The sequence below is a fragment of the Anas platyrhynchos genome, chromosome 5 (genome assembly GCF_047663525.1).
Source record: "Anas platyrhynchos isolate ZD024472 breed Pekin duck chromosome 5, IASCAAS_PekinDuck_T2T, whole genome shotgun sequence".
Lineage (NCBI taxonomy): Eukaryota > Metazoa > Chordata > Aves > Anseriformes > Anatidae > Anas > Anas platyrhynchos.
In genome coordinates this window covers 54,535,636-54,562,159 of record NC_092591.1, presented here as the reverse complement: position 1 = coordinate 54,562,159, position 26,524 = coordinate 54,535,636, and the positions used below count along the sequence as shown (strand labels likewise).

The window sequence follows — 26,524 nt, the reverse complement described above, 5'->3', positions numbered from 1 at the left end:
TAGCTTATCGGCCTCTACACACAAAGAACATGCATTTATTTCAAGAACAGATTCAGTTTTATGGAAATAGAAATGTTTTCTTTGTATTCTGTTTACAGATCTTGTGCTTCCATCTTTTAATATTTACTGTCTCTCGGTTTTGAACTAGGCAATATATCAACTGTATTTATAATATTAATTCCAAAAACTGATAGCAGCTGAGTTTGATAAGATCTTATTCGTATAATTTTTCACTGTTTGTAATTATTACTTGAAAGGAGACAAATGAAGTTCTGAATGAGCTTCTCTCTTGTTTGGGCAGAGATATCCCTAATAACCCAGGTAAATTTATCTGTCTTCCTTTAAATACATTAGTTTTTTCTCCAGTTCTCTATAACTTCCAAAATGGTATGTAATTTATCTTAAACCCATGTTAGCAAACTATAGTTAATTATCAGCCTCTTTTTTAAGCTTTTGTGTGCAAACTCCCCAGACTCACCTATCTTAAAGTATCTAAACGTTGGGAATTTCTTTCCAAAATTCTCACGTGTGAACCTGCAGGTTTTTGGACACCAGTTGATAATTCTTCTTTCATTCTGAATTAGGTATCAGTTCATTTTACATTGTTGTCTTTATCTACGACAGGTGATATAATATGTAGGTGACCACAAATAGTCAGTGGGAATCAGAATAGTGACCAAAATTTCTGCTCCAATTTACCTTCTCCATTTGGTGCCATTTCTGCCTCCCCCCAGCCAGTCAGTTCCCGTGTGCAGGCTCATGCCCTACAATTTCTCCTCCTTACCCACTCCCACCTCACCTACGGCTCTTGGTTTCTCCTTTCACTAAGCTGTAGCAATTATTGTCTCTTCCCTGCTGGTACAAGTGCTATGGAAAAGCAGGTGTAATAGAGAGCGACCAGCAAGACTGGCAGTGGGGCAAACTGGCCGCAGGGCTCAACTCTAACTCGAGCCTCTATTTACACAAAGCAGGGCAAGAAGTCAGAGATTCATACTAGGCTGGGTAAATGCCCGTGGGCATTTTGCAGGAGTCTGCTTAATTCAACAGAAAATCATTTTGATGCTCCCATTCCTTGTCTGTAAGCAGGAGCCCACCTCTGACCCTTTTACCTGGCTGCAAGGAATAGCACTGACAGCAAGCATTACATAATTTGCTTTTCCTGTGGAGAAGGTTGGAAAGCAAGAGGTATCAGTGAATGAGTTTCCCTAAATAACACAGTGTGGTGTGCTCACGGGCAGCGTGATGGCACAGTTCATAGCATAAGTCACTGAATGCTGCAGGATCTTGGAAAAGCGTCAAGTTTCACAGCTGCAAAAGCACAGCATTCTGGCTGAGATAAATGGGCAACTCCTACAGCTTCTGTTTCTCAGGGCCATGTAGAAATATTACACCAGTTAGCATGAACTGGAAGTTGCAAGCAATCATAAAGGCTTTAAATTGTATCTTAACCCTGAGCAAGATGAAAATTCATAACCACAGATGTGTGAAATGCTAGTGATTTTTTTCCAAACTGACTGCAAGTCTGGGGAACTTACACCCCCCCACACCAGCCTTTCTTCTTTTAAATCCTTTCTCTCTCCCTCCAGTGGGCACTTCCTTCCAGTACATGTTCTCTATCGCCCGTTTGGTAACAAGGAGTTCAAAATTAGCATTCTTCACTATAGGTTTAGCACCAGTGCAGGTCCTACAGAAGTTGGTCTACAACAAGCCCCAGGTTTTCTTCAGCAATGGAAATAACCAAAAGCAGTGCGTGCATCCTACAAAGACCACGTGCTCTGTATTGGCTTTGGCTTGACAAGGGTTAATGTGACTACGAGGCACGTAAGATGGCTAGCAGGACCACAGTAGTAACAGTTATGCTATGACTGTGGAAGCATACGGAAGCACATGCAAACAGAACGCAAGGAGTACTCCTTGTCCAGTACCAGCATTGCCTTGGGGGCATATTCATGCTACCCGCTTTTCTGTAGCACTTTGCTTTCATAAAACCAGAGCTATTTGATTGTGTGGATACAGCAAATTTGGGTTCAGCTGGTCTTAAGTATTTTCAGATTTTTCCCATTTATACACGGATTGAGGGTTGTGCTAAGCCAGACAGAAGAAACCAGCTGTACTCTGTAATAAAGGCAGCAATGAGTGGCATTGGGCTTTCACTAACAGGGTCGGAATCAAAGCATGGCAGATAATTGGGTTTATGCATTTTGATAGAAGACATACTATGAAGCCACAAGCTGAAAGTGTACGAAAACAGAAGTGAAAAGGAACCTCTGGCATTAGAAGTACCCAAGAAGTATTTAAATCTATTGGCCAGTTTCCCATTTATGTAGCTACGAATATACACCCCTGTTGGAAAAAAAAAACTTCAGCAAATGTCTCTTCAAATGCATGAAAAATTATGATAAGAAATCAGAATTGTTTCATTAAGCACTCCATAGAACTAAATTGGATTTAACCACTCATAAAAAAAAAAAAAGCCACACACTTCATAATAATGAATTAAGCTTTCTGTTATGACCATAGAAGCTCTTCTGGATTATTCACTATTCCAGGTGTATGCTTAGACATTAGATTACTTTTTCTTGAATGCCTGAATGAATGCTGTGCAATGTACATCCTACGTCTGCTCATTTTGGCCTGCAGCTTTTAACTGAATGGTGACTCAAACACTTGTAAAACGAACTTTTGTATAATGTGCCACCCAAAACATGATGAAAGTTACCACTAGCAATCACTGCTAAACCGATCCCAAGATTCTGGTTTGAAATACAAACCTATAAGCTTCCCCTGCAAAGGTAATAGTACAATTTTCACATCTGCACACAAAAGCTACTCTGAGATAACCCATAGTATGTGTTTGAAGTGGGATACTTAGCTGGAGTAATGGGAAAAACACTAGTGGACTGGGTTAGAGTTTAATTTCAGCATCAATTTGAATTCCTGAAAATTGAAAGATCTCAGAGGGAACCAACTGACAACGTATATCACCAGTTTCAGATCATGCTCAGACCCAGTGTACCTGCACTCATGAATTTATATATATAGCTACTAGGTTTATATGGCGTTACAAAGGCACATATTACTTATATATTCTGTTATAGACTCATAATTTTTGAACCAAAGTAAACCAGAATGCTGCAAATACATTTCAATTGACTTGCAAATAGAATAAACTGTCACCATATAATGCTTTCATATTATCACCAGCACTTTTTAAGTCTGAAGATCATATCCTCTTAAATCAAATGCAGTGATGTTTGGTTTCACATCTTTTTAGATTTAATCCTTGACTGGATTCTAAAGTTAAAGAACTACCAAAGTATTATTAGTTACAAAATTTCTTTTTGTAAACATACAGCTATTTCACTATAGAAAGGTAAGCAGAAAGGATTGCAATCATTGTGTCTGCACTGTCATCAACTCTATTGAATCTTCATTAAAAAAAAAAAAAATGCTTACTCTTTTCGGTTTGAGAACTGAAATGTCAAGATTCAACATCTGCAACATGAATCTCAGATGGTGAACACAAGAAAAGATGCGTGATGAATACCTGAACTAATTTTGATAAGTTTAGATAATCTCCAAACACTACACTCGCATGACAGAAAGGAGCGCATCTTCATAGCTACTTTTTTTCTTATGGGTATAAGAAAGCATGGCAAAAAAAATGAAAAATGTCTCCTACACTGCCTAGCAAAGCTTTCTTAGGATGTAGTCTTGATTGTCAGGAAAAAAAAAAAAAAAAGAAAAAAAAGTTTTTATCTTGCAGGCTACAGTTAAAGCTACTTCTATGTGTGAAAATTATCACCATCTCTGTGACAATGAGATGCAGCGTGCCTAAGGCCATACACATAAGAAACAAATGATTTTCTCTTCACTGCTAATTTGGAGGATTCAACTGAGTATGTTTAAATAGGAACTTTCTTTCATATGCAAAACTTTATTTAAAAATAAAATCCTGCAGCAAGTACTTTAACTTTTTTTTTTTTTAAAAAAAAAAAAAAAAAAAAACATACGTCCTGCAGACTTAATGTTAAACATGAGCCAAAAGGTAATGGCTCAGAATAGCTAAAAAATATAAAGGTGAATCCAAGTAAAATAAAGTAAGCAACAATTTTACTGATTATTTTAGAGGGCACTAATCGATTTTTATACATTTTCACAAGTCAATACTCAAAAATTTCTTGTACAACCAGGTTCACAATGCAAAATTTTTCTACAACAGTGTTCACACGAGGTAGCTAGATATTTATGAAGCGAACGGAGACATAACTGCTGCTTGACAGGTCTGTAGAATGTTAAGATCTGATGTTGCTCTGTAACATATAGAGATGAAATCTTTTGATGTATTCCAGTATAGCTCTAGCGGTGCTACTGGAACGATGCCTCACGATTTCATCAGGGAACAGTGTTTACATATTTGTACCTTAAATCAGGGAACTAGCTCGTCTACAGCATCTCAAACCCACATAAATATGCATGCACTGATGTCTTGTTACTTCACTGCTGTCTTCTTCATTTGCATCTCAAATCTGTCAGTTTGCTTCTAACAATAGTCGTCCTAATTCCCATTAGCAGGCTTTCTGATTCCATCAATCTCCATTGGCCCATGCATGTGTTTTGTGGCATCCCAGATACCAGATGGATGAGCCTCTGAAGGAACTAATGAAGGATCCAGGCCCAAGGGAAGAAGGAGACTATGCAGCTTTACACGGGGCCAATGCAGAAACTTGTTTAAAACCTTCATTATCCACTAATATTACTGCAAACCGAGGGAACTCAAGGCTTGGCAGAATTTAGCCTGTATCTGAGATTTGCCCTGATGATAAATCATCTTCCTCATCAGAAAACTCGCCATGAAATATTTCATTGTTCTTCCACATGAAAATCATACCTCTTCTTTCCTAGCTGCATGCATGGATTTTCCAAATCCAATTAGAAGTTGCAACATAGCAGGCAAGTATCACTGTGAACTATGTTCAGACCAATCCCCAAAAAAGTATCTGTAACAGGGATAGTGAAGTCTAACAGCATCCTAGCAAAATAAATAAATACCTTATTGGTTGCCTTTTTAAAATTCAGCTGTACAGAGGGATATTACTGTGTCAGGAGATCTTATCAGCAACGTCAAATTTTTTCCACTATTCTTTATGACAAGGCTTTATCAAATTAATTAGCAAAGTCTCTGAAAGAAAATTACCAAATAATGGCATGCAGTTTAAGGGTTCCCCCCCCCACAACCCTGCACTGTGTTTTTATGTAATAGATAAGACAGTCAATTTCTGAGCAGGCTGGTACAAAAAGATACATGGTACAAAGAGAGGAGTCACTCACCTACAACCTGGATTATTTCAGCTAATAAAACTCCATCAGTCACATCTTGCTGTAGATCTTTAATCAATCTCTTGTGGCCAGATTTTGCTAGGTAGTGATTAGCCCAATCCGTATAAATCTGTTAGGAAGAAAATAAACAAACAAAAAGAATTAGTTAGTCATAACATCAACCTTAAAAATCACAGCTCTTTGTTTGTCTCTATCCGAGAGGCTGCTTTGAAAGAACTGCTTTTTTGCCGTTTGAAACAAGTCAACACCATTAAAATTCAAGGCATTGTGCAGATCAAGTATTCAGCTTACTATAGCAGGGCTTTTCCTATTCAGAAATCTGACATCAAAGCTCACGTAAGACTATAGTAAACTTCCCAACATGCTACAGCCCGAATGGATCATCAGAGACAGTGAACTAAATCTTCCACAGCGGTAACCTTAGCTTCCTATCAGCAGCTTTGACGTTCATTCTTCGTTATCTGTTTTTGAGAGATTTTAAAGATTCTTTTCCAACAACCGCTTCTGATACATATTAACCACGCAGCATTTCGATTTTGAGGAAACTCCATTGCTGTACTACCTGACAAGCCTTTAAAGGTCTTTAAATCTACCAACCTCTACCAACCTTAAGTTCCATCTCACGGGTTAAATAGGCCTATTAAATTGGTTTTTATCTCTCGTGCCAACATCTAACTGTTAGGGTTTATTTTAAGATGTATTATCTGAAAAGTAAGCAAACAAAGCAGTCGAGCCAAAATCTGTCTTTAATCTGCATCAAGTGCAGCTCACCACATGCTAGCGCAGCTTAGCCACGATCACCAGAGAGCTTATAAAATCTAGAATTTAGAATAAAACATAGAATTTAAGGGAAGATTTTTCTCTATGAACTATTTCTACTCCAAAGAAATAAAGAAAATCCGCTAAATATCAAGATCTTACCATTAAATACAAGGACATATTAGGGTTGCCCTCCTATTCTTATGAGTCCCTAGTGTATTAGAAATGCATGCGCCCCAATTCAGTCATCATAAAGTAGAAGTGCCACCCGTGTGGCCGCTGTCAGCCCACCACAGGCCCTACAAAACCACCAGGAACTGGGCTGGGGTTGGATGGTTCATTTGTTTTGTTTTGTTTCAAACCTTCAAGCATTCTGCTACTGACAAAGGCCTCACACACAGGTGGGTGAAACTCTGACCTAGAGGCAAGTGTCTTTAGGACAGTATTTAGCACACTCTTGGGGCCAGAAATTGCATCATGGTCATGAACACAGCTCCCACAGGCTTTTCTAGCACTGCGCTCCAAGGGCTGTAACTTTATGCTCCTCTTGCTCTTGCTGGTTCAACGTTAATATGAACTGAAGAGCAGATGTTTTGACTAGTTATTATTTAGTTACAGTCTTCCCTTTTAATTGTTTTAATCCGTAAAACACTGCTGATAACAGCAATGCACAAGTAATTCACAATCTGAAACGTACACCCTTCTTTTCCTCCATTTACCCTCTATTTGCACCTTTAGATCAGCAGGATGTGCCTACCCTATGCCATCAGTGTCATGATCTTGAGAAGAAAGCCACACTGGAACACTTCAATAAACAAACAGAGCTAGAAGACACCTCAGTGAACAACACTGCAATGAAATAAATGCCAAGTACATGTGAGTGATTTCCCTAGCTGACTGAGGAAAAAAAAAAAAAAAAAAAAGGAAATAAAAACACAAACAAAGCTTCACCCAAACCAGACATTGTGTTCCCTAGCTTCTTTTACAAGAAAACATTTTCTATAACAGGAAGATAATTGTAAAAGGTCTAATGACTCTGAAGAACTAGGATCACCTGTGCCTACTTTCCTGCCTCCCAGAGTGGCTCACTTACTCCCAAAAAGATGGGAGGAATCAGGTCTGGGGCTACCTGAAGCCAGCAGGCAGCAGCATGGCCCTGGGCTCCCCGCCACCACAGGGCAGCCATCACCGTCACAGCTCCACCAAGGCCTTCAAGTGGATACAACACCATGACTTGGTGAACCAGTTGAAAGCTGGGTCATTTCAGACCACGTAAGCAGGACAGTGCTTGGTCGGGTGGCTCCTGACACCACAGCACCAGCGCGGCTTGAGGTGCCAGTGGGCCGGTACCACAGAACGGCCATTTCACGGCCACCTCCAAGCAGGCCGGCACCACAGAACGGCCATTTCACGGCCACCTCCAAGCGGGCCTGTCCTCGCTGCATCGAGGGATGCTAGGCCTTATGTTCACACCCCACAGATACCCAGGAGTTCAGCAAAGAGCCCAGCTCCAAAATGAGCCCTCCTGGTGACAGAGGAAAAGTGAAATACCCCCAAACACAGCCCTATAGCACAGCCAAACTCCTGCTGTTGGCACGTTTTTTCCTCTGCTCTGGTGTGTGCTAAAGGCAGCTGCTGTGCTTGCTAGCAGAGCTTGTATGGCAGTTATCAAATATTACATTGAACATATCAACAAACACCAGCACAGGGAAAATACTTTTTTCTGGGCTAAGGTAATAGAACATGATTTCATTCAACCAGTTGATTAGCAAAGCCTTTTTCAGGAAAATCATCATCTTAATAAATCTGCATGACCCTTGAAAGCTCTATTATACCACATTACTCTGCAATATACATAGCATTCACTTTTTTTTTTTTTTTTTAAGCTGTCAGGGCTATGTATTTGCAAGCTCTGAAGCGTTCTTACCAATGCAGAATTACCAAGGCTTATTGTAGTAGCTCTTTATGGTCACTGCTCATTTTTATGGCATATATTAAGCTAATTATGGAAACTTTCCAGGATGTTTTCGAAAACTGTTTGTTGCAAGTCTTTGTAATGTATTACACAAATACGATTCCTAATGTTTCTTTTCCTTTTCCATACAAACAAGTTTAAAAAAAACACACGCACAAAACACGTACAATGGCTGCTATTTCTAGACACATGAAAAATGTTTCAAAGCACATAATGTTTTCAAATGTTCAAAAACAGGCAAATAATTGGGAAAACAATAATAAAAGAACTGGGAAAACACTGCTGAGGAATTTTCCATTCATATATGCCTATCTCCGCACGTGAATTTGGAGTGTTCCTCAGTACTTTCAGTAAACAGATTTCAGAGGTGCGGATACACAAAAAAAAAAGTAACTTTAACAGTCACCTAATTAAAAAACACTAAAGCCTGCAGTTCGACATATTTGACCAAAAACCTACAATTCCAACTAGTCAGATACTGCTTATATTGGTATGGGTTTTTAAATCTTTTTGGCGATTTCACACAGTATTAAAATATATATATTATACATATGTCCTTGGAGACAGCTTCATCATTTTAGTTAAGAAAAAAGAAGGGAACAACATTATCTGGGCATTACCACCACAGCAGGTCTTTGTGCCTGAGCCCAGTCAGCTTAATGTTTAACTGGGGTCTAAGTTCTGGCTTTTGTTAACGGTGGACTCAGCTGTTTGGTAGGTTTTTTCTCTGCAGTCTATGATCTTAGGAATTCAATTATCTGGAAAGAAATTAAAAACAAATGTGATTTTTTTTTTTAATCCATCAGGTTTGACTTGAGTGTTCCAGGTGACCACCGATTCCAGCAGGTTTGAATTAAGTGCATTACAGGTAAATATTGATTTTGGAAATATTTGGTACATTATGAGTCACAGCTACAACATTACTGCACAAAGCGAGCAGGATTTTAAGAAAAAAAAAAAAAAGCACAAAAGCTTTTAAAAGTTGTCTGTAAAGAAAAAGGACGTAAGATTGATAAGCCTTCAATCAGCAAGACCACTGCAGTCCCCCATCTCCCCTTTCGTTATGGCTATTCCTGCATGTTGCAGACAGAAGAGGGAGAGAGGGAGGCACGGTGGCAAGAGAAGTGGTGGGTCCCAGGGTCCCAGCTGGGAGACCCCTGTTCTCGGTGTCACCTCAGGTCTCACTGCTGCCTGCACTTGGAGGCCAGGAAAAGGGAGAGGTGCCTCTGGCAAAAGGGCTGCCTCCTCCTCCACCCAGCATGGATCTGGAACAAGACAGGAAGGAACAGCTCATGGGCAGGTTTGAGAAGAGCAGGATGGCTCTTTGATGCAAGGGAACCTCATCCTTTATATAGCCCTTGCAGTGGTGTAACACCTGAAGTCAGGCTTGGTTGCTGGTACCACTTTGAACTGCCAGTCTCATGGAAAGGATTTATGTTGCTCCTTTTACCAAGCTTCTGCATGTCCATCCGTGCAGCAATGACAGAGGAAAGGCAGCCACAAAGCACAGCCAAAGAGACCGCAGAGCCACCAGTGAGCACCTAGGGAATACTGGGGGACATACTTGACAGTGAAAAGCAAAAATCCTGATGATTCTGTCCACCTGCAAGAAATACACATGCTCTTCTTAAGCTTGAAAGAAACACCCCAAAAGCCAATACATACACATTTCCTTGCTAGCTGTAGCAGTCTGAAGTCAAAGCCAGGACACTGATCATTATGAGAGCAATGAACCTGGCAAGACTCTTCAGAGATCACCGTTGAGACCCAATGTCCATGCAGCTGCAGTTGGATTCAGGTGATGGGCAGCCACATTTACCCCAGGGTATCCTCTAAACAGAGCTGAGACCTGCATGGGAATGCAAGAACCACCCCATGGAGTTTGCTTTCTTGCTGCTATTTTCAAGTGTGTTTGTTACAAAAGGAAAGGGTTCACACAGAACTACTTAAAAGGAATTTCTCTCTTCTATACAAGTAAAAAGTTATGCTGTTCATTCATTTTCACCAATAATTTCCGATCAGAATAAAAGCTCAAGTACGTCTTCGAAACTTTAGTTCCTCCCCCACCATGCCAGTTCTTAACTAATCAGACCAGCTGTTTGTTTTGTTCCTATCATGAATCAGACTCATGGATGTTTGATAACAACTGAACAGTATCTTTTCGACAGCGTACACCCCAACTAGAATAGATCAAGGCTTTTTTCAGTGTTAAGCAGCAGGGGCAGTCACACCAACCAACTCCAGCAGGACCCAGGTTACAGTGTGGCACTTGTGCTGCTGCTAACCCAAAAACCCTACCAGCTGATGTTCAAAGGGGGGAAAAATACCTAAAAATAGACACTAGTAACTTCCTGCCAGTTAGTATCTAACATGACACCACAAAGACACCACCATTTAACTCAAGTGCTGCAACTTCCCAGTTATCCTCAGCTACTGGGAACAGAGCTTCAACGAACTGAGGTCTTGGTTCCCACCACACTGGGAAGAAGGGGGTCATTTTTTTTTTTTTTCTTTTTAGTGGAACTGAATGATTTATTCTACTCACATGTGCAAGCGTTTGTTGGAACAGCTTTAAGTTATTAGGCAGTTTGTGGGAGGTATTCCACCACATATTACACTTTACTGGACACTCACATACATTAACTACCCCTGGAAATTGAATAGAGAAATGGGCAATTTAAACAAACACCACCGGGGCTATTTATTTCCCCCTCTTTAAATCCTGATTCCCAGCTGGGCAGAGCTATTCTCATGCATATGACTACTATTCAAAAGCAATGGGCTGGCTCGCTGCGCACACAGCTAAGCATGTGTGTGAATTTTAGCATGCTTGCCAGTCTTTCCAGTAACAGACCCTCAGAGGGCCAGCACTTCAGGGCATGCACTGCTTTCTCTGCAAGCTGTGTTAAGCAAATCCGGTGTGGATCCTGAACAAGCAATATGTTTTAAACTGCCTCGTCTGCATGATACTGGCTCTTAATCTACTGCATATTTTTCTGTGTTTAGTACAAAAAAAAAGGAGAAAACGGGTTATTTACCTTCCTTTCACCATCACACACTCCCAGGCCTGGCACAGAAGGCACAGGAGCATGGAGGTTTCCCAACACCACTGCATTTTGGCGCTGGCCAGCCCAGCCCAGCCCTGGGTGATGCGTGGCGGGCGATAGCGGGGCTGCAGCAGGCTCTGCTCGCAGCGCTGCCCTGCTTTCCACGCCGCCCCTGCCGGGGGGAGCCAAGCAGGTGGCCACCCGCTCAGTGCCCCCTCGCCAAGCGCTTTAAATCACGAGCAGAAAGGAGATCTGCAACACCAACACCTGCAACAAGTCCTGCGCGTAGCCCGAAGCGAGACGGCGCTGGTTGTTGAGCTATCAGCGAAACCCAATCCAAGCCGTATTCGGCCGCAGTGCGGATACCCGCTTGGTCCCAGGCCAACGAAATGTGACCGACCCCAGAACAAGAGAAACAAACGCACCATTTTATCGACGTTTGCTACCGTCACCTTGAGTGCACACCCAGTTGTTTTCCGATACCACAGCTCTCACAGACATGAAATAATCCCATTTCCATCTACTGTCACGCACAAATAGCAACAGAAAAGGGCTTATCTGGAAAGGTGATAAATTTGTACTCCGAAGAGAAACCACTGAAATCTTAAGAAGCTGCAGAAGAAAGGGAAAAATCACTTCTGAGGCTGAAGTTAGAGCACTGCTCAACAGCACCGCTGCCGTGATTAAGGAGCCAGGATCTGCTTACTGTTTTATAATGGTCACAGGAAAATTTACTTCTCCCACGAGCAGGGACCTGAAAGGTCGTACTGCTTACTGGCATATTTAACATCGACGGGTACTGCTGGAGTCCAGCTTGCTCTTCCTTCTCAAGTGGTCCACAGCTAAATGATGATATACCCGGGGGCACGTGAAGCTCGGATGGTTAATTTTAGCCGAAGTCACGCATGCACTGTGGTCAGGTTTCTGCCACAGCCACGTTCCACTGCGTTAGCAACTCCCCCGCCAGCAGCTCCTCGCTTACCGCCCCGCTCTGCCCGACACCGCTCCCTCCTGGCCCTGCTTCCTCCAGCTCGGGGAGCTTCAGGGGTTGAAATACATTTCAGACAGGTTCAATATATTTTTATACATGCTAAGTCTCTCTTTAATAACGAAGCTGCTAGCAGCAAACTAAGTTTAGCTGGCCTTCTGCATTAGACTCTGTAGGCATTTGCAGCTTCTTAAGATTTCAATTACTAAAAAAAAAAAATCATGTTTTGATTTTTTAAGCACAATCACAAGAGGCTTTCCACCCAGCAGAGAGACAACCCCTTTACCTAAACACTCCCAGTGTCTGCACACTGGCACTTGGAACCAACTCCAAAATGCTGTATGCCACCCCTGCTTGTACCAGGCCAAAAAAAAATACAACAGATGTATCTTTTTTGACATTTGGAGCACTCACAGTATTGCTCAAACACTTTAGGGCTGTATCAATCGCAAATGCAAGCCATAAAACATAAGGCTCAATTAGACTTAAGGTGAACACCTGAAAAACCTGCCTATGTTGCTGGGCAGGGACTGGTGCGGACACCAGAGATCCCAAAGCATGCAAGCCACCCCATGAACTGACCACGTTGCTGGCATTCTTTAGAAGCAGAGAATTGGCCTTTGTAAACTGCCTTGCTCATTTTTTCTTTTTAATATATTAAAAAAAAAAAAAAACACTTTGCAAATGTTGACAAGGTGCAAAGCAAGGAGTGCTTCAGGTCCCCTCTTGCCGAGTTGAAGGACAGCTGTCTGACGCTTTAGCTGTTTGTTCTTTAAGAGGCACACTTCTGACAGAATAAAACCTCTGTGTGTCTTTTAACCGCTTCAGGAAAAGCAAATACCTTCGTAGCCACGCTGTCTCCACACCACCTCTCGCCTCCAGCAAAGGCCACTCTCTGCCCCCAGCAGTTTTTGTTTGATTTGGGGAGGGGGGGAAGAATAGCCCTCCAGGTGCACTGCCAAAGAAACGCACTACTTTGCACCAGGTACCGTGCCTCTGATGTGCCGGGGGAATGCTTGACTGAGCTACGAGCAATAATTTAGCGTTTTGCAACAGGCACGGCACGGTGAGAAGGGAGGTTAGCACCAGCAAGAAGGCCCACTGAGGGAGGACTTCTCACTTCAGGCAGCTGCAGTCTTAAATACACACTGCTGCTCTGTGCAGCTGGTGCTACAGTACTCAGCATGGTCCGTTCCCAAATCCCAATCTCATTTTGGCATGCCTGGTTTACGACAGCTAGGAAGTTCTTCTGAAATTGTCTAACCAAGATGGACTGATTTTCTCTATTCAGAAAAAGTGTAAAAGGTAATTGGCTGTTCCAAACAACAGTTTCACTTGGATTTTGTTGTTGTTTGTTCTGTTTTTTTAAACCTGGGCTCACAAACCTGTCTGACTTCAGTAGCATCTCCTCTGGGCAGGCAGCCGAACTGTTACTGCTGCGCTGGACTCTGAGAAAGGGAGGTAAGGAGATTATCAGACTCTGAAGAGGGCTGGAAATTAAGCCTGATTTGCCACGTAGCAAGCATCTCGAGCACAAACTCATTCCTGCAGTCCATTTTCTCCTGATTGCTTTTCAAAAAAGAATTTATCAGGATTAATTAACAAAACATTAATTAATTGTTACTAAAACCAATGCTCACAGTTATGAATCAACTCCAAGTGAAATTGGTCCCAAAGGCACATAACTAAACCATTTCAACTTTTAGCAACACGTGAAGATTAAAGTTATCAAAAGCGATCCCAATAGCGAGGACAGAAACATTACAAAGACTTCTCCTAATTAATTAGTAACAAAAGCAATTTGCTGTGGGGACTACGCAACTACGAAAACTGGCCTTTGTCTGACCCTCGAGACCAAATCCCACTCCTCTTTTAGCCAGGAAGGACAGGACAGCATTCCCTTTCGGTCTGGTTCATGCTTCACCAAGCAGGCTCAGTCCGTACCCACACTTGGAAGTTGTCCTCCTACCCGGGGGCAGGCTGGCTGATGCCTCTCAACATAATCCATCACCTGCGCCGCTCTCATTCTGTAAAATGTTTAGTTCAGCATCCAAGGCTTGTTCTGAAAGGCAATGCTTCTGCAGTTGGCAAAGCTGCTGGAAGCTGGTGCGAGGCAGTGCTCTCTCTAACTTGGAAGGAGGCAAAGCAAGAGGTAACCAACAGATGGATGAAAAAGCAGTGCAGCTGCACGGAGTTGGGCTCAGGCTGTGAGAAGGGCACGGAGGCTGCAGACACCATTAATTTTGAAGCATGATATGTTCCCTGTCTGCCTGGCTATGGATTCACTATTATGTTTGTACCTCAAAATCAGAAGGAGAAGAATAATTAAAAAAAAAAAAAAAAGACAACAATACCTTAACAAACCTTAACAAAGATGAAAAAAAAAAAAAAAAAAGTATAATGCAATTTCTCAGCTTTTATCTCATCAATGTCACTTACCAGTGCTGTGTAATAACAGCATCCACATCGCTGTCAATAGGGGGAAGAGCAAGCAAGCAAGGTCATACTAGGAAAACAGAAAGTATCCCTGGCCAAAAATGTAAATCCACTGTAACGTATATATCAGCTTTTAAGCAATCTTATTAAAGCTTCACACAATGTAGGCAGTCAGAGCTGAGATCTGTGTGTTTCTGCAACAATACATATTTCACCACGCTGAATTATAACAAAATAAGGCTCTTGCCTTTCTTTTCCTCGCCCCATCCCCACCCCCAAATTTACGAAGTCCAGCACCCTATAACACCCACGCAAAATGAATGCAAAATCTGGAGATGGAAGGAACAAATAAAGGACAAAAGAGGATCCAAACTTGAGGAAGCACTTCACTACACACTTACTTCAAGCCTGTACTTGAGCCTTAATTACTTTGAGAAAACTTAATACACATTTAACTTTTCTGGACAGGAGTGCTGTACTGAAATGAATCATTAGAAAATTAAGTATTAATTCCAGAATTTCTAAATTATTAATGGCAATGGGAAGAATAAGAAGGCCAATTATCTTTCTAAATTTTTCTCGTGTCTTCTACTAATGCTTCTATTTCCAGTGCTCTTCCATCGCTCCTGCTCTCGGGCACTGTCAGAAGTGGGACAGTTGGCTAGACAAATCTTAGGTGTGACCTACTTTTGAAAGGCCTCCTTTTATTTTAAGCTCCATTTTTAACACAGTGAAAAATACTCTGTGACAGCAGAGCATTAATTTGTGTGGCAAAGACTGGCTCCCAGAGACACACAACAAGACGAAGAATCTCAGAAGGGTTCGGCATCCCAATTAGAGCCGCATTACAAGAGCTCAGCTCCCCTTTAGCCATCAAAATAAACAACCAAGTTTTCAGAAAACTGCAGACACTTCTTAAAAACCTCAACTAATGTTAGATTTACAGCATTTTAAAACCTGATCACCTTTCAATGGGGAAGAGGGAAGAAGAAACGAATACATCTGTATGTTTGGGTAGGCAGGCAGATGGGGACACACACCCTGAACATTTTGGCAATGAGATCTAGAGATAGCATGCTTGCATTTGGAAATACTAACAACCACTTATCCATAGGTGGCAGCATTTCAGTTTTGTAAAGTCCTTTACTATATTGCTACACATACCAGGTATTTGGCTCCAGCCAAAACCTTCCTGCGTACCCAGTGATCCTACAGCTTTGCCATATTTTACACGGAAGAATATGGTGGTCTGCATAAATTGTTCCTGCTAAGAGGTTACCAAATCACACAAGTTTTTTTCCTCTTCCCCCAAACAACAACAAAAAAATAAAGTGCTGAATTAATTTCCACAAACATAATAAAGCTAACGTAATCATCTTGCAGTTGGCCATCTGTTTCACAGATATAAATCTAACTGCATCTTCTCCTGACTGCTAACTTCCTAAATTCAATTCCCTCTGATGACCCTGCTTTCAGCTTAGTTCCTCCTGCTTCCATTTAGAGGGCTTGGAGTGTTTTCTATAAAATGATCTATATGCCAATTATATAGTTAGAAGGCAATTGGCAGGGTTTGAAGCTGCACATTTGGCACCAGATCAAAATAAAACGTGCAGAGAAGGGCAGTGTGCCGATGTACGATGCACACACACCACGGGAAATATGGGAACAGAGGAAAAAGGTTCTCAAGTACAAAGGTTGCAGTGAAAACTGATTAGTTCCCTTTTTTCCACCACAGTCTGTGTCATTAAAACAGAGACTTCTACAATCACCATTCATGTATTTGTGTATTTATGAAGAATTTAAGAAATTTCCCTCCTACGAGGAAAAGGCTAACCTCTGCTAGCAATTACAATTTAAGGCTGCATAAGAAGATGAGCATCTTCACCCCTAAAGGACGTTTACAGATCCACTTGCCAAGCCCCCTGTTATTCATCCCCTGTCCCAGGGATGAGGAACAATCATCTGCATCACACAGCAGAGATTCTGCTGCTGCTTTCGGCGCTGACCTACTGCACCGCAGGAGGGGGAGCCGACTTCCAGCCCAGCAGCCAGCTCTGGGCACCGCTGGAGGCAGGATGCTAGCTGCAGTAGACCTTTGGCCAAATCTGCTGCTGCAAATCCCAGCTCCTAATTAGAGAGGTTCACTGAAGTGACATCAGCCCATGCTTTCATCGATCTGGTGATTGAAATCAACGCTCTAGGGTTTTGGTAAAATTTCTGATACTGAACCTCTAACACAGCCTTCTACAACAGATCGTTCTTTTAAAAGAGATTCAGTCTAGCAAAATTTACAACAGGCTAGTGATTAATAATTAAAGACAATATTTTAGTGCCGATCAAGACATGAAAGTAAAGGCTCCATCCCCACGAGCACAGGAGGCAGAGCCATCTCTGCAGGAGAGCTTCCTCACATAGCTAGCAGCTACCTGAAGGCCGCCTGCACCTTCCTAAAAATCGTTTGAACAAATGAAGTAATTTTTGCTCTGTTCCTGAAGCTTTGTTCAGAAATATATGTACTGTCAGGAGGCAGATCAGTTGTAGACATCATTTATTTTCAGCGCAAAAAATTTTAACAATTCCCACTAAATAGCTTTGTGTTAAGTCTCGAAGAGGATGATCTACCGGGCTAAGGCTTCAGTAGGGTAGCTCCTCGTGATCTCTCTTGATGCACAGCTTTTTCAATGGGGATGGTTGAAATATACTGTTACTATTAATACTGTTAACATGGCAGCAAGGAGCTTGACCAAAAGACCTGCAAGCTGTGGAAAATTCAGGAAGCACAAAGCCACGAGAGCCAACTACGCTCACAAGGGCTTCCCTCATGCAAGCTCCTGTGTAATTTTGTGTGTGCCTCCGTAATCCCTTGTTTGGTTCTAGATCCTGTGTTTAGCTTCCCATGTCAAGTCCTGCTTCTGCTTGAACACCTACACATAGGATGGTGTCACTCCAGCAGACTTACGTTCTTACAACTAGCTGACTTACAGGTTTAAGACAATGCAAATTAATAAGGAATTTACAGGGAATGAAACCAAATAACGAATTCACCACGGTCATTTCACTGGGGCACAAAGACATTATGCATTTGACTTTTTTTTTTTGTTTCCCTTTCAACTTTGTAAAGAAAAAAAAAGTTAGTTTTTCTTCAGACAAGAACATTCATTTTGATCCACACTATATATATATATAAATATATACGTATGTATGGCCAAATGTTCACAAAGGATACAAGTCACAGCCCATGTATGTATGAAAATGAGCATGGATTCAAGTAACATCCTCTAAGACCACTGGCCCAGCTGCAGATAAAATCAGAGCAATTTACTGGCCATCCTTCAGGACAGATGCTACTGGCATAGAAACAAGGCTTATGGGCTTCTGCAAAAACAGTTTTTTCTTTTTTGCCTAGAGCAAGGGTTGGAGGAATGTAGAACAAAGAGCATGCTGCTAGAGTAAAAAAAAAAAAAAAAAAAAAAAAGCGTGTGTACATATATCCTAAAATCTTAATCCAGAAATTAACCATTAACTACTAGAAGGAAAAAAAAAAAAAAGAAAAAGAAAAAGAAAAAGAAAAAGAAAAAGAAAAAGAAAAAGAAAAAGAAAAAGAAAAAGAAAAAGAAAAAGAAAAAGAAAAAGAAAAAGAAAAAGAAAAAGAAAAAGAAAAAGAAAAAGAAAAAGAAAAAGAAAAAGAAAAAGAAAAAGAAAAAGAAAAAGAAAAAGAAAAAGAAAAAGAAAAAGAAAAAGAAAAAGAAAAAGAAAAAGAAAAAGAAAAAGAAAAAGAAAAAGAAAAAGAAAAAGAAAAAGAAAAAGAAAAAGAAAAAGAAAAAGAAAAAGAAAAAGAAAAAGAAAAAGAAAAAGAAAAAGAAAAAGAAAAAGAAAAAGAAAAAGAAAAAGAAAAAGAAAAAGAAAAAGAAAAAGAAAAAGAAAAAGAAAAAGAAAAAGAAAAAGAAAAAGAAAAAGAAAAAGAAAAAGAAAAAGAAAAAGAAAAAGAAAAAGAAAAAGAAAAAGAAAAAGAAAAAGAAAAAGCAAGGCAAGCTAAGCATTGTGTAAAACCTGGAATTGTAGCAAATCAATTCAATTCAGTCACATGCAGATGGTTGTAGCAAATTAAATCTAAAATTGCTATTAAAATACCCTTAAAAGTAAGACTTCTCCTCCTCGATTTTTTTCCTCTGTGAAAAAGCAGCCATTTTTACAGAATTTCCTAGCACCTTTGCTTTTGCAGTGTTGTTTCTAACATCTTTGCAACGCTACTGTTCCAAGTTTCATTTGTATGATCTCTTAATCACTGGGATGCTGCGGATGATCCATTTTCGCCTCTACAAATAACTTCCCATATATCTCTTGCAGTGAGTTGTCAGTGTTGGACTCTCGATTAACAAGAGACTGCTTGCCATCAGACTCCTGCTAGCGACTGCATTTACCACTACAATACACCAGGCTACCTGAGCGAAATAACAAATAGGTTGCAAAAGCTGGTAGCACCCCATGACGGTCTGAACGATGGATTCAGGCAAGTGATAGTTTGAGGGCTGTTTGGGGCCAGCCCCATTGCAACTCAAAGCATGGGCATGGCTGTTAAGGACCTTGCAGAGCTGAATGATGTTTACAGGCACGCATTAAAGGAGTGTACCCTTGTCCCTAACAGCAATTCCACCAATAAAGAAAAATTCTCACTGAACTATGCAAAAGCTGACAGAGGCAGCAGCTGCTCTGCTCCACACGGCAAATTTATATTTAGAGCGGGAGTTGGGAAAAGCGGATCCTTATGGAAGTTAGTTTCAGCTCATCTACTTGGGATCCCAAAGCAATCTAGGAGACGAAGAGATTGTGGAAGAAGCTGCCAGGAGCCAGTCTACAACCCCAGTTTTAAAACGCGAGAGGCATCTCAAGTAAATAGCGTTCTTGCTGATATATAATGGCTTTAAAAATAGACTGGCCAAGGGGTGTTGTTGTTGTAGGGCTTTATTTTTTTTAATATCTTGCAAGAAATCTTCTACTTCAAGCTTCAGACCACAAAGTGACCCTGATGTGACCACAGCAATGAAAACCCCAGACCAGAATAATGCTGATTTTGGGTGCTCCAAACCAGACCGACCCTGAGTCCACCAACTCCTCAGAGAGTAACACCAAGCCATGGCCAGGAGAAGCACTCACCTGTTACACGAGGGGCGAAGCCTGTGCTGTTTTACATGCTAGCACTTGTCCAGTGTTTTGCAAACCAGTAACACAGAAAATAAGCTTTTATCAGTACAATTCTGAATGAACCGTTTGTGCATAATTTCATGTCGCACAGCTGTTGTTTCTGTATTTATGCATTACTGATTTTTCCTAGTTTAGAGTTAACTAGCAGTAAACAATACATTCAAATATTCTGACTATTTAAATGAATTAGGCTATGCAGTGTTTTTAGCATGAGTGTCTATTCGGTACAATCTGTTATGCTTCCTCTCTGTAAGATAGCAGATAGTGCTCAGGTACGGTTAAGGGATACGGGAGGGCTTGGCAAATGCTTCAGGGACACCTGCTTCGTGCTTCTGACATTTGGTTTTCCCATCTCTCTGGAGATGCTCCTCTCAAAAAAGCAAATAAGCCCACGATCAGATTAGCGGACTGGCATTTCTGTGCGCCCGGCTAAGACTGACAGACCTCATAGAAGTCCTTACTAACACTGGGACTGGCCACCACCCCACAGCAAAAATAAACACAACTAGCATCAGTTGTGTCTAACCAATAAAGCAGATGTCTAACAAAGTAAGGAACCCATAATTTTTACATGGGGGTTAAAAATAACCCTCTCCTTTCCAATATTTAGCAAAGGATCCACGGCCTCCCCGTGTGTTGCATACGGCTTTGTGCTATCTTGAGACTCCCTTATTCTCTAATCAGTCAATTCATCAGCAATCACTTGTCAGCAAAAAAAACCACAACAATAAGCTTGTTGAGCAAATGTCAGAGAACATTAAATTAACCAGTCAAAGATCAGCAATGAACAGCTGACACCAAATTGAACCCAACACATGGCCTCATTCACATTATTGTTAAGCACATGTAGCCAATCCCCCAATCACTGTACCTCTGAAATGACATTAAAAGGTCTTTATTTTAGAGAACAACAACAGAATTGCTTTAGAATAGATAACAAGCCTAATATTAAGTACCATCATAAAAATAGGCTATTGCTTTTATGCAATTTGGGTTCGAGGTATTGTTTTATCTCCAATTGCAAGCTAAACTTATTAAGCGTTTTCTCTTTAGCTCAGAGTGACCCCGAATGTATTTCCCTTTTCTTCTAGCTGATTACAAATTGCATAATCTTGCAGGAAGGCCTCCCCAATACCCGCTGGGTTTCCTGCCTGCTTCCTAACAGCCAGGTTGGTTCCCCCAGTGAGGAAGTAAGTTATATCCACAGCCCAGGCTTCTGGGGTGCAGCATTACCCCTTCATTAACTCCAGTCTGCAAGTCGTCAAGACAGAGAACTCACATTTAGAAGAAGCTGTGGTTGAAGACAACATCTTCAACAGATCTTGTAACCCCAAAGCAGTCACCATCCCTCAGCTCAAGTGGCCATGCGTCTGAGTCACACTCAACTCCAGCTTAAAAAAAAATCAATTACCATGCAATATGAACACCTTAAGGAGGCAAGAAGCCTGACGGCTTTCTCTGCAGGCTGCTGTTAATCAGTTAACTGCAGGATACCTGGGGACGGAGATTGCTGTGGCATGCTGATCCAGGACAGGGCACCTCACTGCCAATGTTCCTTCTCTCTCAACAAAGGAAAAAGCAAACAAGGCAGGAATTTCAGTATTTTTAATACAGGTTGTTGAAGTGACACCTGTAGGAAAAGAACCCTACCTGCATCAGACAGTGAGCTGCCCAGAATAGGGGATGTAATACTTCCTCTTATACCTTGAAAATAAGGAGTTTGCAGTCCAGGGTGAATCTCTTCATTTCTCTGAGCCTCTCACCCCTCCCACCCCGGTCTTATGTAGGTGATACTTCTTAGACATAGCTGAACTAGATGTCTCCAGGACAAGAGCTGGCACTTGACGTTACAGTAGCACCTCGTACAACCTGGTTGTGATCTCACTGGCTCAATCTAGATGAGATCTAAATAACGTTTCTCAAAATGACCAAAATTTCCCTTCTAAATCCACACTTAAGTCATGAAAATATTATGATTTTGCTGAAGACCAGAATAGACTAACTGCTCAGACATCTCATCCTTAGAAATCCTGATCTCCCACATTGGGGATCCTCTCCTAATGTCAACTTCCAACCAAAACGTCTTAAAACAATAAAAATCTCTGCCTTCAAAACTCTAAAATATGCTCAGAAGAACAAAGCAGCAGCTGCATGGTTTTGGACGCCTCTGCCAAAATGTGCCAGAATTCAGGAAATGTTTTGAAAATGCTGATGTTATGTATCATCTGCACTGAGTCCAGTGGTAGTCTGATTCTGAGCCTTGATGACTTACATGAATTTTGGTCATTAAAATATGCATATAATTACTATTTATTTAAAACGTACACAACCCTCAAAAACTATCTGGTGAATCCCTGAATGTCTGCCATGGAGAAGCATAGAAGAGAAAATACAATGCCCAGCTATTTGGCAGATGATTGTCTAACACCTTACAACAGCGGTATGACGGCAAGATGCTAGAACCAAGAAACCCTCTCAGCTAATTGAAATCAAATTCTCAACAGTGCTCTTGAAGCTTTCCACTACTTCCTTTAAAAGATCCTGATTAAAAAGATCAAATAAAGGTACAGCAAAGATACACTTATTTCAGAGATCTATTTGAAGCACAACACAATGCCCTCCCCTCACCAAAATCCTTGCCATCCTTCACTTTCACAGTAATTACCCTAAGAAACCAATGAACAGAAGTTACATAGGCTCATTTTCAATGGATAACAGGATTGGGATCATGATAATAAAGTGGTAACTGCACAGATAACCTTTAAGGAATTTTTTATGTTTTCCAAATAAAACTGGGCATGTTTCAAAATTAATAAGCAGATCCGGAATGACAATAAATAGGCCAGAATGCACATTGAAAGGGAACTGCTTGAATTACTTGAAGTTAAGACTTTTCAGACTGAAAGGGAGCACAGGAAACATCTGAGCAGTCTGTCTCATCATAATGACCCTAATCATGAACTATCTGATAAAAAAAATAAAAATGCAAGCACTCATTGACAGAGACTGAATGATTATTTATAGACAGATTCTTAATGAAAATTAATAAGTATTAAAGATCTTGTACAACGTGCTGGTAAGACTTGACCTGAAAAATCTCAAACACTTCTGGTCATCAGTATTCAGCAAAGAAAATTCGGTCTAGAAATGGTACAGAAAAGGAGTTGGGAAAGTAAGGAATTTTGTCTTGCAAAAGATGACTAGGAATTTAGATTATTTAAAAATCACACTGTAAGATGTTCCTTGGCTGGGAATGCCATGGAAGAGGAGCAGAACAGCTAGCAGACATGCTGGCAAAAATGCCACAAATGAATAGGCTGTGCATATGTCAAAGCAGATGATAATGCTGGAGGAAAACTTTGGGACAGCCTACCACAAACAGCAAGAGAATGCAAGCCAATTAGTTTTAAGACTTCACATCTATGAACGTTACATAGGTTGCAACTGTAAAGTCTGACAATGATTAAAAAATAAAATCCCTCCCATCTCGCATCCTATCATATACCCACTGTCTGCATCTATCCCTCTGTGTTCTACAATAAAGAGTTAGCACAAAAGCACATGCCATGGGGAGTAAAAGAAATAATAACATTTTTAAAACAGCATATATAATTTTTCATCCTCCCTCGGCGTCCCGTGAGGGACAGAAGTAAGTAAATGAAAATCAGGTTGCATTCCCAAAAGGCATCCTGTACCAGAACAGGAAGGGTATCGGGAGGATAGCCAACCTCAATTCCCTTTCTAGTCTTTGTCTCCTGCTATAATCACAGAAGAGAATTAAATGAGGCTTAAATGTCTACACTTCAATTCTAAATTCAGGTAGAGAAATGGATTTTTCTGGAATATTTCAAAAAGCCTAAACCAGGCAATGTTTAGCACCTACTTACATTTTTAGATTTGCACTTCTAAAGTTCCTTCTGTGATTTTATTTTTTTTATGATACCTGCAATGAAATGTGATACAAACGTTCTTTACAAGCTGTACGTTACGCACATTAAACCATTTACATGTTGTTAAATTTGTCTTCTGGATTTTCTCTGAGTTCTGTGATGACATCAACTCCCTACTTAAATAAATGTTAAGTATATGAAGTTGTATTAAGGAGAATTATATAGTACTTAGATACCTACATACTGTATAAAACAAATGCACACCACGGTGGGTTGACCCTGGCCAGCCGCAAAGCATACGGGCTGCCATGAACCAAGTTCGCTCCCTCGCTGCGAGTCCCAGTACACGCACGCATTGCAGTTACAAATCCAGTGCTCCTGGAGATAAAGAGGAGCACAGCATGCAAAGTACCCTTTGGGCACTGAATCTAGCAATTTAACTAACTACAACAGAGCTACTGAGATAAAACAGTCAAAGTCTCTCCCAAAAGGTATGTTGAGGTTTACCTCCCATTTCTTTGTAAGATGGGTTGCTTTGGTACCTCCTTGGTTTGATTAGAAACGCTCTGCTCTATTTTCTGATTTTACAGAGAATAATCACATACCATGGCAGAGGGGCTGGAACTCGATGATCTTTAAGGTCCCTTGCAACCCAAACTGGTTAAAACAGACAAGGAAACAGGTTGTTGTTTCTCTTGGTCAACCCAATGGATGTTGTTTCTCTGAACTGATCATTCATGAGCAGTATCACAATTGGATATAATATTCTGTATGAGGTTTCTTCTGCCTCCTAGCAGTTTTACTACACTAATACTTGCTCATCCCTGGTGAAAAGACCTTTCCTGATACCTCTTCAGAACAAATCTGCCTTATTCACAGTGTTAGGACAACTGCAGTTCACAGCTGTGTTGCCATCTCTTGGCTGATCCTCCTCAGGAAAAAGATGAGTACATCCTTTAAACATGTTACATACTCATAGGCTTTTGCATCAAAAGAATATTTCTTTGATGTTGATTAAATAGATGGGTGGGAAATGCATGATTATATGCAATAGCATCTTTCAGAAGTATCCCAAGCTATGAAATGTGGAATTATACCTTGCTTTTATTTTAATCTTTGTAGAATGCTAGACACTAAGCCTTCGATCTAGACATCTATCAACTGACTGAGGTTCCAAATTTTTCAACTTGGAAAAGCTGTGATTTGCTGTGGTCCAATTCCTACATCGAGTCAATTATCAGCTGCAAGATAATACTGAGACGTGATTCAAATAAACTGCTTAGAAGTCACTAATACATTGGCAAAAGCTTAGGGAAGTGCAGAGATTCTTTCCCTCACTTAATGAAAAGTACAGCTAAGTCAGCTAGCAAAAATAGGTCTATCAAATCACAACTTTTCAAACCTCTCATCATCCCAGTCAATTCTTCTGTTGCAGTTTTTAACTTAAGCACTTGAAAATCTCTTCCAGAATGAAATGTTTCTTCCAAATAAGTGTTTTCTTTCCTGTACGCTACACATTAGTCCAGAAGGCACATTGAGATAAGAGCATTAAAGGAAAATATTTAATAGAAGGGGAAGCCATGTGTTAACCAGGACAGAAATTTTATACATAGCGATAAAGCTCTTAACACTTTCTTCACAGGGAACACTTGGAATTAACTCATAACTTTACAAGAGCAATTTTTAAAAAAATCCACTCTTTTACCCAACTTACAGCCCATTGAGTTCTGAAGAACTTGAAGGTTGGTCAAGTTGGTACCATTCAGACCCGTTCTCACCTAGCCAGCACGGAGTGGCATTTTTCATTAGCCGTGAGGGAACGGGAAGGAGACATGGCCCAGCTCCTTCCTGCACCTCCTGGTCCTCAGCAGGAGCATGTCTCCCAGTCCCTGCCATGAGGGTCCTTATCTCTGCAAGGGCAAGGCTGGGAAAGCCATCCCTTCTTGGAACCTCCCTCCTCTCAAACCCTGATGCTAGGGCAAATGCAGGTGCAAAGAGTGCTCTTATCTTTCCAACAGGGGTGAGATTCTGACTGGATTTACACTTAGGCACATTCCCAGCAATATAGGCTGCTTCCTGCTACAAAAATAAACAAATAAATAAAGAAATCTGGTCCTGTTCACAAATACAGGTGTCTGTATATAACATCCTTACGCAAAACACACGCATGTTTATTTTCTCTCATATTATTCAATATGTTAACATCTTAATGGAGAATGATTCCCAGGAGAAAAAAGAAACTCTATACAGAACTCTATATCCCTAACAGTATATACCATTCAAGCACTATAAACCAAAGGCAGAAAGAACAGAGGCAAACAGCGAACGCTGAACAGCCTTCTGTTCAGTTTTCTCCACCTGTATACATCCCACAAACCCAACACCAACTGAGAAAATACTTCCTAAGAGAAAGAAAAAAGTTAAAAATGAGCTACATAGAACGAAATCCTAGGAGCCTCAAATGAGTTTCGTCTGAATACTGTTTTTAGGACACCGCTGTTTACATTTCATGTTAAAATGCTAGCTCCTACTGATGCTAATTGTGGCTTTTCAATCAAGTTTAAACCATTCTTTCTACAGAAACAAAACTTTTAATACGGGCTTTATCCTGGGGTATTACTCTCTGTCAGACCCAGGATTTATCTCCTTCATACGACAAACATAAACACCAGTTTCATTCACTAGTTGCTTGCAGGCGCATGAAAAAACAAATCCCAAGCCAAAAAAATAAACCTGAAAAGGTTATCTACTGCCAGTTATAGCCAGTTAGTTACTTACTGTTTCTACTGATACAATTCTAGGGCTTGTAAAAGGGCTGGAATCTTCTCGGATTTCAAAGTTATACTTCCATGCTTCAAGACTGGGGGCTGCCCAAAACACCAGGTCA

At 40.8% G+C, this 26,524-nt stretch overlaps 1 protein-coding gene across 7 annotated transcripts in view; it reads right to left on the bottom strand.

The window, feature by feature from the left end:
• Positions 1–26,524, bottom strand: part of NAV2 (neuron navigator 2) — a 424,692-nt gene that overhangs the window by 163,045 nt on the left and 235,123 nt on the right. For 4 of the 7 annotated variants that reach the window (XM_072039124.1, XM_072039125.1, XM_027458933.3 and 1 more), the window contains one exon: positions 5,332–5,449. In XM_072039124.1, coding sequence (XP_071895225.1) covers positions 5,332–5,449 — 118 coding nt within the window. Of the gene's footprint in view, positions 1–5,331; positions 5,450–11,546; positions 11,703–11,827; positions 11,991–26,524 lie in introns of those variants that run through there. The other 3 variants (XM_072039127.1, XM_072039126.1, XM_072039128.1) reach the window with 3 other exon arrangements.